A 21,709-nucleotide genomic window follows, 5' to 3' on the forward strand; every position below is an offset into this window, starting at 1 on the left:
TATGCCTTTTTCCCCACTGTTGTGTGATTGCAGAGTTGATTTACATATATTTAGCAGGGGTTATGGGGGGTTGCCCCCTACATTCAATAGGTTTTCAATATTTCGGGTTTCAATATTTTGACTTTTCGATTAAATGATAGCAATGCAAATATATCTGCATTTCACACACACATGTATGTTTGCAGGGTCTGATAATTCACATCAGTGATGCAAAATACCTTGCACAGGTTTATGGGTGTCATCTATAAAGAAGATCCATAATGAAAAATTTTTTTGTGTTTCTATGGGTTGGTGAGCGGATCTGTAATGTAATATAGTTCATGTGAGTCTACAGCAAAGGAATATATCTATAATGTTGAACAGCCTGTGAGGCTCTTTGAGGAAAGAAAATGTATCTATGAAGCAGAATGGCTTGTGTGGCCCTGTGGTTTGTAGTACACATCTGTGGTACAGAATGACTTGTGTAGACCTATGGCATTGGAAACAGATTTGAATTACATAATGGCAGGTTTTTACTCTCACTAATGTGCAGTGAACTGCATTTTAAGAGTTAATAAACTTGATAAATCCCACAAATGAGTTTAACTGCATTGAAATACAGATCAGTACAGCTACCAAAAACATAATTTTCTTTGCCATTAAAATGCAAAATCTATTTAACATGCATTTAACATATCAATCTTATTTTAAACAATTTCAAATATTTTTTTATTTACTGACTGACATTTGATTACTGGAAAAGTCCGACTGTGCATGAGCCCATTTTCACCAGAGGTCCAGGGAGAAAAGCGCCAAAGTACTACAAAACATTTTAAGAACAATAATCTTACAATCTTCAAAAAAAAATTTACAATTTAAATAATTACACTAAATTGGACATAATATGAAAACATTGGTTAAGAATACATTCAACATACATGACAATGATTTAATATTCAGAGAAAGTTTAATTTTTCTATAAACTGGCTACAGCTAAGTTAGTATAATACAAACAAGAATTGCAATATGAAGTCAGAGAAAAATAGGGCTGTGGTATATTTAGAAAGAGAGTCCTTTGACAGAATTAAGGAAGTGAGTGAAGAAGGGAGAGTAAGGAGGTATAAGATATGAAGAGGTACTTCGTGATATACAGGGATATAGTACATATATTTTAATAATCTTTTTTTCTTGTACTACATGCTCAACGTCCTGTGTATTCAACACCTTCATGTTAACTCAGTTCTGACTGCCACACTTACAGTATCATAAGATATGTATTGTGCACTGAAAATGCACTGTTCCATTCACTAGTGTAAGTATATACAGTACATCAATAAACACTGCTGTGGATTTACAGGCACACAAAGACTGGACTAAAATGGACTGTAAATTAAATAACGGTATCATTTTCAAAAAGTAAGACATTTATGATTAAAATAACCACTGTAAAGTGACAGTACATCACTTCAGGACAGTGGGTAAAACATTTATTACCGACTCTTTATCATCATGTACTATAGTAAGACAATACCTTGAATAGTCGCGCAGAAAATTATGTTAGCAAATGCCTGCACAAATCAATTTCACATATATGAGTAAAGTATTACAAAACAACCTTTAAGCACTGTTTACAAGACATAACAGTATACCTTCCTGAATTTTAGATTAAGAACATTTCCACTTTTCTTCATCACTACTCAGACCTCAACAGAAAATATGAAGGTATTGCCAACAGGTTTCTCTCAAATTCTTCTCACAGATAACCAATAAATCACATGCAATAAAATTAGCTTACATAGGAGAAATACCAAGATGCTGTATGCATTTCTCACAAATTATTTATCTTTAAGACATTTGGAATTAACCATTCACCTTACTTACTTTTATATCTCCAATTTCCTTCTCATGATGCTTTTGCATGTATTTAAATTCTTTCACTTTGGAGTCTAGAGATGTTAAAGTTGTTTTTATCTTGTCCTATGGATTGAACAAAAAATAATAAAAACAAAAACATAATTAAACCACATGAACAACAAGACCATGAGCTGCAAATGTACTTAGATGACCTTCCATGACAAGGACAGTGTAAAACGCCAAGATGGCTACTATACCCATCACCAATCTTTGTAAAGTGCCAGGACAGGCGTACAGACACTGGCATGAACTTTAAGACCCATTAGTGCAGTGCTTTTACTCACTTAAATTCTTTATTATTCAGTTTATTACATTCTTCACACACCATCTCTTCAATATATACCACAAACATGCAAACTGTCTTCTTAATTTCTTGTTTTTAATCTGCATTATGCAATTTAGACAATACTGAGTCCATACTTATCCCATGTAAATATTCATTCTTAAACACGTTCATTACAGTAGAGAGTCGATTATCCAAACTAAGTGGGACCTAGGGTAGTTTGGATAATCAAACATTCTGGATAATAAAACGTACACTGAACCGGATAAATAAACTTCTAAAATCTTGTTTTTTCTGCATGCAGGGAATACACTTTTCAACCATTCAGTGATTCCAGTGGACAGTAAAGAATATTTTTTACACATGAGCGGACAAGTTCAAAAAACACGCGCAAGCAAATACTTATAACATCTGCATATTCAGACTTTATGATTTTTTTCCTACCCAAAAACTTTAGAAGACTGCATTCAGATGACTGAAATTTCTAATAATCAAAGTTTGGATAATCGACTCTCTACTGTACTATTTTCCACAAATCTTTAACTGTTATACATTTTGAAAAACACATTTAATATTTTCTTCTATATTACAAAAACATTTTTTTCTTAGATATCTCCATTTCACTCTTTTTTGCCCCTGCTTCCTGCTCTTCATTCATTTCTAAGAAAATTGGTCCAACCTAGCCCATCACCATGGCAAGGATAAGGGAACACCAAACATCATTTAAGGCAGGAGTTAGGGATCGTTTGAAATTTTTACAAAACCTTCAGCTGGTAACCACCATGGCACGAATAAAGAGTACCCAATCAGGGTATAAAACAAGATTTATTCATGAACCAGCAAGTGACATAAAGCACATTTAGAGCCTTCATTTCCTACCTTGTAACTTCATCAGAATCTGGTCAGCAGCCGAAGGTTTTGTTTTCTTAGTACTGATTTTCCCTCAGTGTTTTCCAAAGGAACTGGTTCGTTATTTGAAAGTTTTACACTTTGACTCCCTAATCCCAGTACATATATCCCATGAAATGCCAGGATTTGTTGTGCACTGGGTGTGTCAATTACAGCATCTCACTTACTTCTACAGGTGATGTAACCCCCAGGACTGCTCTAACTCCCTGAAAACCAGCAGTCCCACATAATCACAGATCTTCATCACAGATTCCACTGCAGGAGCAAGCATCAAGAATAAATGTACTTTCCCCCTTCTCCTCAAAGAGTGGGGAGCTGACAAAACCACATAATGTCTCTCTTCCCACATACTCAAATCTGTGCTTTTAACCATATGTTTGTTACTAACCTCTAAATAAAATCACAAAATTACTATATTTGTTTACATTTTTGATGCCTCTCACTTACAACTTTTCTTTTCTTCCATGTCCTAAATAATCACTATCCAATAAAACCCATTCATAACACCTTTAGAACCCTTATTTTCAGTTCTTCAATATATTTTCTGTATCAAACTTCCACAATAACATCTTTTCTTATATTATGATAAATCATTCCTCATCTTTCTTTTCTCGTTTTATATTATCTCAATACTCTTCAGAATTCCTAAGAATAATTTACTTGTCATTTCATCTTTAGCCAACATTATTTTATTCAAGACCCATAATAAATGCAACAATTTAAAATGAGCCACTGAATTTTAACAACCCCAAACTTCTGTTTTTGCCATTATGAATCCTCCTCTTAAGAGTTTCTGTTTCTGAATGTAGCATATTCTCAGTCTTCCAGTATATATAGTTTTTTTCCCCAAATGCTTCATATTTTATTTCTGTTAAAGGCTCTTTCGGTTATCTATTCACCACTTTTTTTCTTTACACACCCTATCCATAATACTAATGCTTCTTTTTATGAAAAATATACTCCACCAATTTTAACCTTATTCTTTATTATTTTCTCTACTTAATTTTAAGCTTACATTTCCTAACGGAATGTATACTATTTTATTATCTACTTAACTCATTCTTTAGCATTAATAATTAAAACTAAACCAGTATAATTTGCATCTAGTAGAGGATGAACCCCTCCCATAATAATTCATCTAGCTGTTTATAGTTTTTAGTACAACTCTCAATGGCTGTATTCTTTAACATAAAGACTAAAGACTACAGCACTCATAGGTCCATCTTTGTCAAACTTCTTTTTTTATCCAATTTTTAACTTGAACTATTCATTACTCAAAGCTTTCATCCACATCCTTCCATAGTCTTAAACCGTCTTCATAACCTTTTCTCCAACATCATAATTTTCCATGCTTGGTCATCCATCCATCTATCTATGCACAACCCATGCTTGGTCATGACAGACACAATCAATGCAATATAGCAGTTTTGCCTTTTGTTCCCTTATTACACTGTCTACAAGTTATTTATTGTAAATCAACATTCCCTTTGCTTTTTGTACCTATACAATAAATGCCATCACCTATTATATTCATTAAATAAATTAACAAATGTATTTTTGCAATATTCACATTATTATTCATATAGCATAAAATTCAAATTTTTTATCTGCTTTTTATTTCTTCCACACAAAACTTATTACTCCAACTCAACTTCCTCATTTATTCCATGACTAAATTTTTCATTCACGACCTGCACAACACATTCTTTTCCCATCCTTTTAAACAGGAATATGCAACATTATATATTTCTGGTGAACAACTCTCTCTTACTTCCTTCAATATTTTACTCATCTATGATACCATTTCTTTTTGCAGCTTTAGTCTTTTTACCAATTCAAGTTTAATGCCATACTTCATTTTTACATTTTTCTCAATTTTCAGCAAACATCTTTCTTACATATTTATAATGCAAGATTGGTTATTTTCTACATATTTCTTTCCCCTATGCTAAATTTTTCAATTCTTTTACTTTACACTCATCATATTTAACTTTTTGTATGAAAAAAAGATATAAACTCTTTCCTTTTCGGGTGCCAGGACCCGTCACATAACACAAGCACTTGGGTCACTTCAAAGCAAGTACAAGTATGACTCAGTCATTGTCCATGCTGGTGTGAATGACCCGAGACGTACCTCCCTGGACTACATGAAAAAAGACGTACAGGAGCTCTTTGATCATGTAGCCCAGGCCAGTATGACCCTGACCTTGAGTAGCATCTTACCCACACCAAGAATGATGCCACAGTATAAAGACAAAATTATCAATTTTAACAATTGGCTAAAGTACTGGTGTTATTCAAAGGGGATCCAGTGTCTGTCAGCCTGGGATGACATGCTCGACAAGCCACGTTGCTTCGCTAGGGACGGCTTGCACCTGTCACCCCTGGGTTTTCAAATACTGGCTAAGGCTCTTGCCTCCCCCATAGTGCCTTTTTTAGGCAAGGCTCAAAAGACAAACTCACCCCCTTAGACAACACAAAGAAAAAAAAACTAAGGGTAATGCTGCTCAACGCCAGAATTCTAAACCTCAAGATGCACGCACTCGAGACTCTCCTCAGTAAGGAGAATATTGATATCTGTGCAGTAACAGAAACCTGGTTGAAGGCTCCCGAGAGCACCCCAGCACTACCAGGCTATACTTCATACCATGCTTTCCGGCCCCAAAACTCGGACCGAACCACAAAAGGAGGGGGAGCATCCATATTTATCAAAGATACCCACACCTCAAGGCTAGTGGCACTGCACGAAGCTTCGGAGACCATCCATGTGCAACTAACAGTGGACAAAACTGCTTTTCAGTTTGTAGTCTGCTACAGACCACCCTCCCAAACACAGAAACCTCACTTGGCTTTCCTGAGAACACTGGAGAATATGATGGTCTCTCCAAACACTATTATATTGGGTGACTTCAACTACCCAAACATCGACTGGGAAAACTACTCAAGCCCAAACACCCTCGCCCAACAGTTCCTAGAATTTATAAACTCAAATGCTATGGAACAACTGGTCACCACTCCCACAAGAGGGGAAAACATACTGGATCTGGTCATCACCAACATGGGGTCTCTATGTTCCACACCAGAGGTATACCCCTCATTGGTAAGATCAGACTCAAGCCCAAACACCCTCGCCCAACAGTTCCTAGAATTTATAAACTCAAATGCTATGGAACAACTGGTCACCACTCCCACAAGAGGGGAAAACATACTGGATCTGGTCATCACCAACATGGGGTCTCTATGTTCCACAACAGAGGTATACCCCTCATTGGTAAGATCAGACCATAAACAAATCTCACTGGACATAGATATTCCGTCCCCACCCCTAGCCAAGGAAACCACGGTGAAGAACATCTCAAAAGCAAACTTCACACTTCTCAAAACTGAGGTGGAATCCTTCAAAGCCCCCGGGCCAGTGGACAATACGGCCCAAAATGCAGAATCCTTTACAAAAGCATTCGATGGACACCTACAGGAATGCATGGAGCATGCTATCCCAAATAAAACCAAGACTCACTCCTCCAAAGGCAGGAGACCTGTCTGGTGGACCCCGGCCATAAATAAGCTATACAACAGAAGGAGAAAGCTACTACATGACAGAGCAAAATCCCAAAAAGGGAAGGCGTCACTAATCAGTACTAGCAAGAAACTATGATCCCTCATAAAATCTTCTAAGGCCAGCTTTGAAAGAAATATTGCACAAGACACTAAAGACAATCACAAGGCCTTCTTTAGTTATGTCAGAAACCTGGGAGGCAACTCCCAGATATGCTCTGAGTTAGTGCAAAATGACAAAAAATTCACTGAACCCACAGACATTGCCAACATCCTGGCAGAAAGGTTCAGTGCAAACTTCTCCCCCCCTTCCCCCCCAAAAGAGTAAATGTCTATCCCAACAGAGTGTAGCCTTCCTGAGATCACAGATGCACAGGTGAGAGCTGCCCTCTCCAAAGCTAAAAACACAGCATCAATGGGACCAGACGGTGTCCCGGGCTGCGTCTTACACGAGCTCCAAGAAGAACTAAACCCTCATATAAAGTCACTGTTCAATCTCAGCCTTACTACAGGATATGTTCCCAAGGAATGGCATACAGCAACAGTGGTCCCACTCCACAAAGGTGGTGCCACAACAGACCCCGGAAACTATCGTCCTAAAAGCCTGACTAGCCTGGTCTGCAAAGCTATGGAGCGTATCATCATGGAAATCATAAATAAGGACATTGGGAACGTCCAGACACTCGATCCTATCCAATTTGGCTTCGTTAAGGGCAGATCTTGCCTCTTGAACCTGGTCGACTTCTTTGAAACAGTTACCAAAGCCATAGATGAAGGGAATGTAGTCCATACAGCCTATCTGGACCTCGCAAAGACCTCTGACACAATACCCCACTCGGGCATCATAAATAAGCTCACCAGCTTAAATATCAACCCCTATGTCACAAGATGGGTTGCAAACTGGCTCAGGGATAGAACCCACATGGTCAGACTCTAAACCAGTTACAAGTAGTGTCCCACAAGGCTCAGTCCTGGGACCTCTCTTGTTCAGTATATATTTCTCAGAGGTGCAGGCTAACATGGGTGGACTATGGCTGACCAAGTTCGCAGATGACTGCAAACTGGGTGCTATAATCGACTCTCTGACTGACACAAGCATCCTCCAAAAGGGTCTCACAGAGATGGATAACTAGTGCCAGAGCCATGGCCTAAAGCTAAATGCCAAAAAGTGAATAGTCATCCCCTTTGGAAAAAACAAAGTGCCCACAAATTACCACATAGGTGGTAATCCATTAAGTACGGAAGAAGTAATTAGGGACTTGGAGACCCAAGTAGATAGCAATCTGTCCTTTGACAATCACATTGCCAAAGTGGTTAGAAAGACCTTCTATATAGCCCACCTTATCATGAAAGGGTTCACATCTAGATCAAGAGAGGTCATTGTGCCCCTCTACTCATCACTTATCAGGCCCATAATTGAGTACAATACCCCGTTTGGGATGTACCTTACCAGACACCTTCAGCAACTGGAAATATCCCAAAAGTATCTTACCAAGAGGATCAAGGGGCTCAAACAGATGCCCTATGCAGTTCAGCTAAAGAAACTCCAGCTCTACTCAGTTGCGTACCGCCTACTCAGAGGCGATCTGTGTCTGACATATAAAGCCATGTCCAACCCAGAATTAATGGACATGCTTCACCTCAGGAAATCTAAATCCCTTAGAGCTACACTCTCCAGGGACTTGAACCTCAGCACAGAAATGAACAGGACATGCTGGAGGGACGGATTCATATCCCAGAGGCTCCCCTCACTCTGGAACAAAATCCCAATCCATGTCAGGCAGAGCCCCTCACAGACCCTCTTCAAGAGAAATCTTGACGAATGGATGGGAGATCGTAAGTTTACCCCTGGGATCTCTTCTGTGTTGCTGCTTGACAGAGGTACAGTAAACAAACCTTAAAAGGGCTACTTTCTGTGACCTACTATACAGAGGCACAGTCAACTAATCTAAAAGGGTGGCGAAAGCCAAACATACTCTGGCTAGGCTTATAAATGCCCTAGGGCAGATAGCCTAGTATCAACCTTATGAACCTTTGAAACCGATCCCTTTGTATATAGTTTAAAAATACAATATCTAGTAAAAATAAAACACCATCTTCAACCCTCTTACACCCATCCAGTACCACAAATGCCTTAAACCTCCCTTAGCGCTGGTCACACTGACTGAAACTGTGGCACTAACTTTTTACTTTTTGTCTTAGTAACTGTTACACTTATAACTTCCTCTTTGTCCTGAAAGTCCCTTTCATATCTGTAGGTCAGTGTGTGTATTGTGTCTTTAAGAAGCTTAACAGTCAGTGGCCTTGTGCATATAAATACAGAGCATGTGCAGGCAACAGTGTCACTTTGAGTGAACAGCCAGAACGTTAACATGTATAAGTGCAGAAGTCAGTTTATTAGTTGGTTTATGTTTAAGTTACTAAGCCTCAATCCCAATATGTTTATATGTAATAAAGCTGCTTGAACCAAACCCATGGATGTTCGTCTGCTTTATCCTGACCAGATGAGTGACATGGTATCAGAATGGGATCCAGAAGTCGAGCCATGAGGTGCACAGCTAGAAATGGAGGTATACAGATGAGTGAATCATTCTGAACAGCTCATACAACTCATGACAGGTCAGAAACTAATTTCAGGTACTAAAACTCGTATAAATGATTATTTCTCAAAGAAAATGATATGAAGTGTTCAAAAAGCACAAAATGCATTATTAATCAAACGAACAGCACAAAACGTATTATTAAACTAAATGTTCAAAACTACATTTGATAAAATTATTCAAAATACTTATAAAAATGTTTAGAGTTACTTCCAACTTGCGTAATGAGCATGATAAAAGTAAAACGAGTACAAGAAAAGTATAACAAGTATGATAAAAGTAAAACAAGCACAAGTATAATGAGCACATGTATAACAAGCATGATAAAAGTAAAATCTGCACAAGTATTACAAGCATGATAAAAGTAAAATGAGCACAAGTATAAGAAGCATGATAAAAGTAAAACGAGCACAAGTACAACAAGCATGATAAAAGTAAAACGAGCACAAGAAAAGTATAACAAGCACGATAAAAGTAAAACAAGCATAAAAAAGAGCAAAATGAGTATAAAAAGGGCAAAACAACTGCATTTTTAGCAAATTACCACCTTTTCAATAGAAGCTACTTTTTCACATTAATTAAAGCTATTCAAAGTATAACTAGAGTTGTTAGAAGTATCTCAAGGTGAGCAAAGTAATGTGTGTGCTTTATTACAGTACAGTTATTTTGTAAAGTAGAGTTATTTTGCAAAGTGCAGAGTACAGTCATTTCAAGACGTTTTGTGTGCTACAGACAGTTAATTCACAAAGTACAGTCATTTTGAAGTGTTTATTGTGCTGCAGAGGCCTATTTTACAAAGTGCAGTTATTTCAAACAATCGATTGGGCTGTTGAGCATAATTACAAGTTTCTGGCATAAATTTCTGGTATATCTGTGTATGTTCGTACATAATTCCAAGGATCTTTATTACTGCGTGTTGGCATGGCAGAGGCATTTCGCAGACCCAATCCACTTGTGTTTCATAATAATACTGCAGAGAACTGGAGAATGTCTGAGCAGGAATACAATATTTTCATCCAAGCAGCTTTTTCTGACAAAGAAGCACGTATGAGGGCATTTATTTGGTTTAATCTAGCTGGGTCAGAGGACACTGAAAGATAGCATTCATTTATGTATGCACCAGCAGTATATGCAGTAGAAGGGGAAAACCATCATATTGTGGTACAAGCTGACCCAAGGGAGAACCCCGAGTGCTTAACATGTACATTTAGGGAAATGTGTAACCCCTAAACAAATGTTTCTTTGGAGAGGCACTTATTTTACACAAGAGACCAAAAGCCAGGGAAACTTTTGATGCTTAGATTACTGACAGGAGAAACATAGCTAAAATGTGCAGATCTGGTGATTTGAAAGATGAGTTGATAAAAGACAAGCTTGTGTGTGGTGTTAATAATGCTGCATTGAGAAAGATTTTGTTTCGAGACAGTGATTACATTTTGAGTAAAGCCATAGAGATTTTTCAAATACACAAGCCTACAGAAAGGCACACCAATATGCTTGCATGTCACAAGAGTATTGTTTCAGCAGCTTCTAGAGGAAAACATAGCGTGCAGCACATGGTTAACAGAAACAGGCCCAAGCACATGGCAGCTGTTACAGCCCCTGCAGAGTTTCCAGGGAAGGCTTGTACCTTTCCAGCAAGTTCTAACACAAGCTTTGTAAAATGGACATGCTCAGTGCAGCAAAGGGGTGAGTCAGAAAAACCCAAGTCAAGTCTCATAGTTTACTGTCATGGAAGAGAAAAGTGCTTAGCATTTGGTCAACAATGCCATAAGTGTAAAAAATGGAACCACTTTTAAATGCTTTGCAAATCAAGCAAGCCTCATTCAGTTATTAAGAAAGGTTACTTAAAAAAGCAAGTCACTCATGTGGAGGGTTGCTGTCCTACTCTCTATGTAGATGGTGGTTGGTGAAAATGTTTATGCAGTAGATTTGTTGTCATAAAATGAAGTGTTTTGTACTGTCCTGATCAATGGTAAACCCACAGAGCTCAAAGTAGATACTGATTAAAAGTGCAATGTTATGTCAGCAAAAACATTTGCTAGAGTAAGAGCTGGGAATAACATAATTTGGCCAACTGCGTGAAGCTTGCTGCTTATTGAGGTGAAGAGATTCAAACCGAAAGCTCATTTATGCTTTCATGTTATTCTGCTGGAAACATTTATGACCTGCAGTTTTATGTACTCAAAAACCAGTATAGTCATTATTAGGTCTTAGAGAGTTTAAAAATGAAACTGCTTTCCTTCAACAAAGAAGTCCATCATGTAATCACATCCCATTTCCAGTTTTACCGATGGTATTTTCTCAGAGTATGCTGATATTTTCAAGGGCAAACTAGGTAAACTTCCAGTTGTGTACTCCATGAAGTTAGACCCAGAGGTCAGTCCTGTGGTCAGACCAGAAGAAAAGTTCTGATAACTATGCATGACAGAGTCAAAGCTCAGTTAGACAAAATGGTGCAGCAAGGAGTGATTTGTCCAGTCACAGAACCATCTGGATGGGTATCTTCCATAGTAGTTGCTCATAAGAAAAGCTCAGATGAAATCAGAATATGTACTGACCCAAGAGACTTGAATATGTACTGACCCAAGAGACTTGAACAAAGCATTAAAGTGACCCCACCATTCTATGCATACAGTCGAGGAAGTTGCTGTCTTCATGACAAATGTCACTATTTTTCTGTCTTAGATGCAAAGAGTTCATTTTGCCAAGTAATGCTTGTTCGCAAATCTTCACTACTGACTATATTCAGTATGCCATTTGGTAGATACAGATTTCTTCGAATGCCTTTTGGAATAAATTCTGCCAGTGAAGTCAGCATGCAATGGAGAAGATTTTTTCTGTCTATCAGTGTGCTAGAACAGTAGATGATTTACTAGTAGGAGGTAACGGTGTAACAGAGCATGACAGAAAACTCAGGAAAGTTCTGGAAAGAGCACATGAAGTGAATCTTAAGCTCAATCCTCTGAAATGCAAATTCAGGCTGAGAGAAGTTAATTATGTGGGCCATTTATTTACCAGTCAGGCTTATGACCAGATCCTTCTAAGCAAACAACCATTCTTGAGATGCCAGCTCTAGACAATATCCAAGCCTTGTAATGTTTTCTTGCTATGGTCAACTATTCAGGCAAGTTTTTACCAGATTTCGGTGAATTAATCAGCACATTAAGAGAGCTGACATGAAAAATGTTACCTGGTCCTGGTTGGACCACCACCAGAGAGTATTTGATGACGTGAAACAGAAAATTGCCAGTCCATAAATATCTTACTGTCAATAACTTTAGTGATGAGATATTTCTTTATCTTAAGCCATCTTCTTGTTTTTTCAATAGTTTACCTAATAAATATACTTGTCTTACTGTCAATAATTCTATGATGCGATATCTCTTTATGTTTCGACTTCTTGTCATTTTAAATTTAAAAATGCATCATTCAAAAAACTTTGATATCTCAGTTAGTCTTGTAATCCATTAATTACTTCCAAAATAACTAGCTACACAAAGGCTAGCAATTAATAACTGCCATTTGACTTTAGAGCTAACTCTAACATAGACTAACACAAGTAGTCTCAATGATGTCATGACAACAGAAGTGAGAGGAAGCGTACTACATTAATCTGCCACAGCCCATTCTGGAATGCACATAACATCCAAGATATTTTATTTACTAGGAGTTTTAGTTCATTCATAGTTAAAAACGTGCCAAATAAATTTCAAACTACCAAAATTAATCATTACGCCCCCCCCCCTTTATTCCTGGTACGTTTAAATTCCCTCTTATAATTCCATTATAAACATTAACAGAATACATAAAACTCAGAAATTGATGATGTTAATATATCTATGGGATGCATAAAGACTGAATACTTGAATGTTATCCATGATCACAATCACAGGACCCTACCAGCTCCGGTTATATTACTTCTACAGCAAAATAAATGTTAAGGCCATAAAAAGGTATCCAATCTGTATGTTTCAACAATATACCTGTAATGATAGTCACATCAATATTGCATATGAGAAGATCCTTTAAAATAAAAACCTTGTTATCCAAACTACATATATTAGTTGTTAAAATGTATTAAACCGAAGCAATATAAGTTTTATTAGTACACTGATGTCCCAAAAATTGTTTTTTTTTTAGGTTCTATTTGTTCCATGACTAGTGACCATCCCCCTACTGTATACATACATATATATATATTTTATATATATATATCTATACACATACACACACACACACCTACCTTCAATAAATGCATTAGCAAGAGATGACTTACTGAGCCAAATACCTGCCCCCAAGGCTGCAGAACACATCAACATCCCTCTTTCAAGGGATCAGATCGCTCTATGGCCTGCCGCACAAGGTCCTCTTCCCCAGGATGGGCATGATCAACCTCCCTGCCACTCAATTAGCTGCCTGAATCAACCTGAAATCAGATCACCTGGGCTATAGTCAAGGAATTCTCCCACTTTACCAGTAAAGCTATCACAATGTCCCAAAAGTTTAATGTTTTTGAAAAGTCACTAGCAAAAATTATTTTCCAATCAAGTTATTTTTCAGTAAAATATGACAACCTGACCAGATTAGGATGGCTAATAAAGTTCAAAGCTTTTTGAGATGTACAGCTTTCTCAACATATATACATAAGCCTATTCAGTCTAAGAACATAAGTGGAGTCAAAGCCTATTCAGTCTAGGAACATATCAAGTGGAGTCAAAGTCCTGAAACTATCACTTTAATTCTCTTCTTAGAATCACTGTTCAAAAGGTCAACTGCTCCACAGGACTGTCTGGCTAAATGACTTGTGCAAGGTCATACAGTAGATAATTGATTGCTTTGGGAATCAAACCCTGCACAAGAGGAAGCAGCTATTTAACAGCTTAAAGCCGCAGTCAAAGCAATGCATCTCAATCACATAATCAGATGGATGTGACTGGACAACAGTGCAGTCCTCTATATTGTTAGAATGAAATGCATGGATTATTGTTAATGTGCTATGTGCTTACTGCTAAATTGTTATCCATGATTTCTCTCTGTTTATAATTCTGGGTTGGACCTGAAATAGATCCAGGAGGATCAATATTCTAGCTTCATTAACAAAATAAATAAATAAACGAAGAAGCAAATGAATAAATAATTTTCAAGATAATACTACAGAATTTTTGGATTATGCCACATTCATTCAAATGCAACAGCTATGACATTTACTTACCAAAGACATTAATTAGTGGTCTAAAACTTCAGTAGTTAACATACTGGGAAGTTCATACATAACTTGGTGAAAAGAAGCAGAGTTAAGCACTTCTACACAAGAATACAAGTTCTCATAATATACAGTAACATACCTCTCAACTGTTCTGAATAACTCAGTTTTTACTGAGTTTTGGGGTCCAAATAATGGGGTGCCATGATTCCCGAGTGGCACCCCTTCATTTCCGGTTTATTCGCACTTTGTTTTTTATTTTTTTTAATTTTCACGCTTTGTGATCTGACGTCATCACGTGCGCAATGACATCAGCTCCAACAGCCTGTCAGACTTGCTCGCGCTCGTATGTAGCATGTATTTTCGGCACTAGTTCAAATGCATTTGCGAGCGGCAAAGTTACCAGAGCCGGAAAGGATTTACTGGATCTATTTATTTTAGAAGACACTCGCTCAAGGGACTGGATCTATTTATTTATTTTACAAAACGGATGGTCGCTGGCGTTTCAGAAGAAGATTCTCACTATTTTCCTAGATGGATTTAGAGGTAAGGGGGACGATGTGTGTGTGTGTGTGTGTGTGTGTGTGTGTGTGTGTGTGTGTGTGTGTGTGTGTGTGTGTGTGTGTGTGTGTGGTGAAGCATTTGCTTTGTTGGAACATGTTCTGCTAAAACTTTCATTCCTTACCCTGAGATGCTTGAGTATTGCAACATGAGGTATAATTTTTTGAATAGTTTTTCACACGCAATGCCTAAGAGAGAATATTGGGCAAGTTTTGATTTCAGAAGCATCCTTCTTGTCTTTTTTCATTTCTTCTTTTACACTGGCAGCCTTTGCCTTCAGGTTTGTTAGTTCTTGCTTTGCATTCTGTGTTGAACAGGCTACATTTCCCAAGTTCCTTAAACATTCTTCACAGCAGTGTGTGAAAATCCTTCTTGTTAGGAAATTCCATTAACAATGGGGATAAGGTTTTAAACTCAGGATTTCTGAGAGTCATCATAAGCAGTATGCTGTATAATCAACAGACAGCCAAGAATTGTTCTCTGTGTTCTCTCAGTTGTAGTCTGGAATTTGAAAAATGGAAGAAATGTAACTTAAGGTTCACACTGCAATATACCCCAAACTGTAGTAGCACACATTCATTTCAGGTACTCATGGTCCTTATTTTTGAAGAATTAATCTGTACTGCTTTAACAATATTAAACCTCTTAGTAACAAACATTAATTCAATGCATTTTCCCAGTGGCTATAGGCAACTGGTAAGAGATTCAGGCATGAAAGCTATTACACTGTGTGTGTGTGTGTGTGTGTGTGTGTGTGTGTGTGTGTGTGTGTGTGTGTGTGTGTGTGTGTGTGTGTGTGTGTGTGTGTGTGTGTGTAGTGAACCATTTGCTTTGTTGGAACATATTCTGCTAAAACTTTCATTGTACTAATATAAATTCCTTACCCTGAGATGTGTGTGTACTCAGGCTCAAACCCTGTACCTTGGGTACAAGGTCAAATGAGCCTAAAGTCCCTAGCCACCACCACTTGTGAGCTTTACTCAGGTTTTTTGTGTTACGAGATTGAGAGCTGTGGAGAGAAACAAATTCACTAAATGATAGCCATTAAGTTTCAGTCTTCCTACTTTTCAGGAAGCTGTTGATTTGGCATAATGGTATGTTGCTCTGACTGTAGTGCACAGGGTTCTAGGTTCAAAACTTGCCAGTGAAATGCATGGTGGTAAAGCAGCATTTTATTCGAGCAACTTTACAAAATTATACAAGCAATGTTTAAAATGTGTCCCTGGTTTTTGAGCTTTTGCCCCCCCCCCCCCAAAAAAAATAAATTAAAAATAAGTGTGAGAAGATGTGCAAGGTGCCCATGGCTTACACTACTGTCTTTCTATTTATAGTGTGGCTGTGGAAGTAGACTTTTATGATGGAAATGTTCTGAATTGGGCAATTTTGTCATTGTTGGTTCATGCATTTTGTTTCATTGCCTACAGTACAGCCTACTGGAAAAATGTTCAAACAATAAATTTAAAATGCGCTCTGTCTAACAAGTGTGTTGTGTTATACAAGGAATATAATTTAATGTCAGGAAGGTTTATCAAAGAAAAGAACACATGTATATTTCTTGTTTTGTGTACAAGGGGCCAATGATTTGAAAACAGACCAAAGGTAATCTTTATCCACCACTGACCAGATGCATTTTCTTTGGAAGTGGTGTGGGTTTCAATAAATGTGAGTTTCAAGGGCAGAGTAGTTTTAATGCCAAGTCTATTTCCATTGTGAGACAGTATTGCTTTGTTTAGCAGATGTCTTAGTGTTTGTGCAATGTTGTGCTGTAAAATGTAAAAATAAAATCCAAATAATCATTGTACAAGTAAAGCAGTATGCACACTAGTGTTTATGGTAAATGGGGCGAAATAGCCAGCTAATGGGACAGTGGAATGGCTGCAGGGGGACTCTGATGCCATATTTTGGTTCTGTTTTTCAGTTTGTTTGAAAGTTGGTATCCCACAATTCCATCAGAGTGGGAGGAGTTATGTAATTATGTATGCAAATTAGATGTTCATCAACGTACAGATTTGTACCTATTTTTCATGGGCCTTGTCCAGATTTTTGATGTTTCCAGGTTAAGAGGTATGTACAGAAATGGTTTTGCCTTAAAAGTGGTATGTTAATAACCGGTAACCATTTGAAATGTTGGGACCTACTATACGGAATCCTGAAACATGAAGACTGAATGGCTGAAAGAACAGACTTAAAAACCAAGTCTGAGATGTCATTTCCAGGATATTCCCTTTTCTCAAAGGTTAGGGTGATCTCAGAGTTTGTATATATGAGTTTGGGGGGTTCGGGTGGCTTGCCTACTCCCCACCTATGTGGTGTAGGGTGGTCTTGTCCACCCTCAAAAAAGAAGTTTAAAGGAGAAGAGTGATTTTCAAGATTTGCCCTTCTCCTGCAGTTTCAGACTTTTTTTCATGCCTTGTCAACACTCCACATTTCAAATGCTGACATTTCAATATGGAGCCTGATGAACTTTTAGTCATCTCAGTATTTGGTTAAGAAGTAAAAACTGTCTAAAACAAACCAAGCCAATTTTTGCATATTAGTGCAGACAAAATTATGTTTTATTACAAGTGATTTGTGGCTGCCCAAAAAAAGAAAAATCAAAAACAGTGTTTTGAACCAAAAACAAACTTCTAAATGCATTTTATGACACAAAAGTGACAACTATTACATTTCAATATGTGCAGGGAATTTTCTAATGAATTTTATTGGTGGAAGAGGGAATTTTCTAACTAATTTTATAGGTGAAAGATGCTATCCTCCAAAAAAGGAAGCCGATCTGGTGGTCCCCTGCCATAAACAAATTCTACAACAGAAGAATTAAAATGTTGCAAAAAAGAGTAAAATCCCATGATTGGAGGAACTCACTGGTCAGCCTCAGTAAGAAGCTGAGATCCCTCATAAAAATCCTCCAAAGCTAGTTACGAAAACAAAATCGCCACTGATTCTAAAGACAACCACAAATCATTCTGTAGTTATGTCAAGAATCTCAAAGGCAACACTCAGATCTGCTCTGAGTTACAGCACAATGACACTAAATATACAGAGCCAACTGATATTATCAACATCCTGGCAGACAGGTTCAGTGCTAACTTTACCCCTCTCTCACCTCCTAAAGGGCCCATCTCTATACCGGAAGAATGCAAAGTTCCTGTAATCACGGCTAAACAGGTAAAAAACACACTCTCCAAAGCCAAGAACACAGCATCCATGGGATCTGACAACATCCCAGGCTGCATTCTACACGAACTACCACCCCACCTAAGTACCATATTCAATCATAGCCTCACCTCAAGCTTTGTGCCTACTGAATGGTGCACAGCAATAGCTATCCCACTCCACAAAGGGGGAGACACCATGGACCCCGGGAACTACTGCTCCATTAGCCTGACGAGCCTGGTCTGCAAGGCTATGGAACGTATCATCATGGAACTTATAAAGAATGACATTAGTAATCTCCAAACTCTGGACCCTACCCTGTTCGGGTTTGCAAAAGGCAGATCATGTCTCCTAAACCTGATAGACTTGTTTGAAGTGGTCACCACAGCCATAGATGAGGGTAAGGTGGTTCACACAGCCTATCTAGATCTTGACAAGGCTTTTGACACCATCTCCCACTCTGGAATTATAGATAAACTCACTAAACTAGGTATAAATCCCTATGTCACAAGATGGATTGCCAACTGGCTCACTGACAGAACCCACACTGTAAAAGTAGCAGACTTCAATTCCGACTTCAGTCCAGTGACAAGTGGAGTACCACAGGGTTCAGTCCTGGGTCCTCTCCTGTTTGGTATCTACTTCTCTGAAGCACAGGCTAACACAGAAGGTCTTTGGCTAACAAAGTTCGTAGAAGACTGCAAACAAAAATCCATAATTAAAACTCCTAACGATGTGGACATCCTACAGAAGGGCCTCACTGAGACATATGCCTGGTGTCAAAGCCATGGCCTCAAGCTCAATGCCGAAAACTGCACTGTCATCCCTTTTGGTAAAAACTCCGTACCCATGAACTATTACATAGGTGGTAGTCTACTTAACACAAAGTGTGATAAGAGACCTTGGGACACAGGTGGACAATAGTCTCTCCTGTGATAATCACATCGCCACAGTAGTCAGGAAATCCTTCTAACATGGCACACCTCATCACAAAAGGTTTCTCATCCAGGAAAAAAAAGAGGTCATTGCTCCGCTCTACTCATCACTCATTAGACCCATTATAGAGTACAACGCCCCTTTTGGTATGTACCTCACAAGACATCTACAACAACTGGAAAGGCCTCAGAAATACCTCACAAAGAGTATTACCCACCTCAAACAGATGCCCTACGCAGACCATCTCAAAAAACTCCAGCTTTACTCTGTCGCATATCGCCTACTCAGAGGTCATCTCTGCCTAACATACAAAGCTATGTCAAACCCAGAGCTGTTGGACATGCTTCACTTAAAGAAATAAAAACCAGGACGTCAGTAAGAAACCACTTTAATGACGAGCAAAGCTTTCGGAAATAATCCTTTGTCAATACTAAAAGTACATGAGTACATTCTCCATATATATAGGTCCCAAGATAGTCACATGACCGACAGCCAAAGTCATATGACTCACATTCAAAGCATAGCAAAACATAAATTAAAGCATGTGTTAAAAACTCTTAGTACAAAAGTTTAAAATATATATACATAGACAATAAAAGCAAAAGACAAATGAAACTATATAGGTCATATCACAGCTTAGTTCTACTAAGCTTAATCAGTATAGGTTTAATACTAACCGTACTGTTTAAGCCAGGGGGAGAGTCACTAGCCAATCTTAAAATCCATCTGTATTCTCTGATTTCAAGGGCATTATTTATATCCCCACCCCTAACTGAAGGATGTATAGAATCTATAACCCTAAATTTAAATGTATGTCCATTTCCACAATCCAACATATGTTTACACAATGCATTTGTATCTACATGCCTCCTAGTATCTGATTTATGTTCTGTGATCCTTTCCTTCAACTTTCGTGTAGTTTTGCCTACATAGAAGGAGTCACAGGCCACGCAAGTAGCTAGATATACTATGTGTGTAGTAATGCATGTTGCAAATGTATAAAACTTAAATCTCTTATTAGTTACTGGGTGCACAAAGTAATCACTATTTCCACAATAAATGTTTTCATAGCAAGAACAACTATGGCATTTATATGTACCAAAATTAGATGAAATAGGAGCTTGGGTATCAGTAGGAAAGTCCTTATAACATAGGACACTCTTTAGAGTCCTCATATTCCTGTAGGCAAAGTATGGCTTGTTGCCTAAAATAGCTTTCAAATCATCACTAGCCATAAGAATTAGCCAGTTATTACTAATGATCTGCTTAATAAAAGGTGTTTTCAAATTGAATGAAGTTACATATCTTGTAAATGTTTTGTGTGGTGTCAGTGTGTCACCATCCCTTACCTCAGGTATGGAAGTAGAGAAAATCGGTTTTAATAAATTCTCCCTATCTTTAAACAGCTTCATCTTCTCATTAAGAACAAGCACATCACTATACCCACTAGAGGCAAAATCAGTCAGCATGTCATCAAGTTGGTTGTAAAATTTATCATTTTCAGTATTATAACAACTCAGCCTACAAAACTGTGATCTTACAGTACCTCTAAAAATGTGGGGAGCATGCATGCTGGTGGCATGGGTATATCTCCCTGCATTTATATCCTTTCTATGTAGGCTTGTATTGATAGTATCCCCATCGATAGTTATATTAATATCTAAGAATGTAATGGTATTATCTGAGAAACACATTTTAAATTTCAAAAAAGGAGATAATGAGTTTAAAAATAACATAAAATCATCCAATTCTGATAATGTGCCGTCCCATAACAAGAAATAAAAGGGCACAGCAAACTACGCTTAATTTTCTAAATAAGCGATTCTCACTTGAACATGCAGAGACTGTGAAGGAGCGCACTGCCTATCCTAGAAGCCCTGCCTCGCCGAAAGTGACTGCAACTAATAAAAGAAAGCTGGATAGCCCTTTAGGGGTGAACAAACACAGCAAGAAATCATTAGAGGTACGCTAAACCTTTCTAGCTTTGTTTTGCACCAAGCACATTATTCACTTCTATCTAAAGGCTTGAACTTTATTCCTTCCAGCAGTGATGATTTAGTCACAGCTCTTACGGACTTGAAATTGTTTTCTAGACTGTTAAGCCTCAAATTAGTATTTGGCAACAGTATTTTGAAACAACAAAGCTTTAAACGGCTTAGCACTTTTATTCCTGTTTATGCACCTGTGGTTAAGGCATTTCATGATTTATGTGAACAACAGATAAGAAATGTTTACAGTGCAAATTTTAAAGCTGATAAGAAGTGCTTTAATTTAACATGTCAAGAGTACAAAGCATACAGGGAATTACAGTCTTGTGAGAATATTATTATCAAACAAGCTGATAAGGGGGGAGCAGTCGTCCTTATGGACAAAGATAAATATATTTCGGCTATGATGGTGTTACTGTTAGATACTGTGGCTTTCAAATGTATTACCCCAGTGGATGTTAAAAAATGTGTGTCATATGTCAATATGGTGATTTACGAACTACAATTGAATGATGATATAGATATTGATTTGTTCAATTATCTGACTGTTCCCTGCCCTATTACACCACAGTTGTATGGCATCCCGAAGATCCATAAGTCACTGTCAGACCCACCTATGAGACCT

At 37.8% G+C, this 21,709-nt stretch overlaps 1 protein-coding gene across 1 annotated transcript in view; it reads right to left on the reverse strand.

Moving 5' to 3' along the window:
• Positions 1 to 21,709, reverse strand: part of LOC122814408 (zinc finger protein 729-like) — a 544,251-nt gene that overhangs the window by 490,180 nt on the left and 32,362 nt on the right. Inside the window, 1 exon segment of the mRNA XM_044086990.1 lies at positions 1,861 to 1,956. Within this exon segment, the coding sequence (XP_043942925.1) occupies positions 1,861 to 1,956 (96 nt within the window).

This window comes from Protopterus annectens, chromosome 10.part0 (genome assembly GCF_019279795.1).
Source record: "Protopterus annectens isolate FY-2018-M chromosome 10.part0, PAN1.0, whole genome shotgun sequence".
Taxonomy (NCBI): domain Eukaryota; kingdom Metazoa; phylum Chordata; order Ceratodontiformes; family Protopteridae; genus Protopterus; species Protopterus annectens.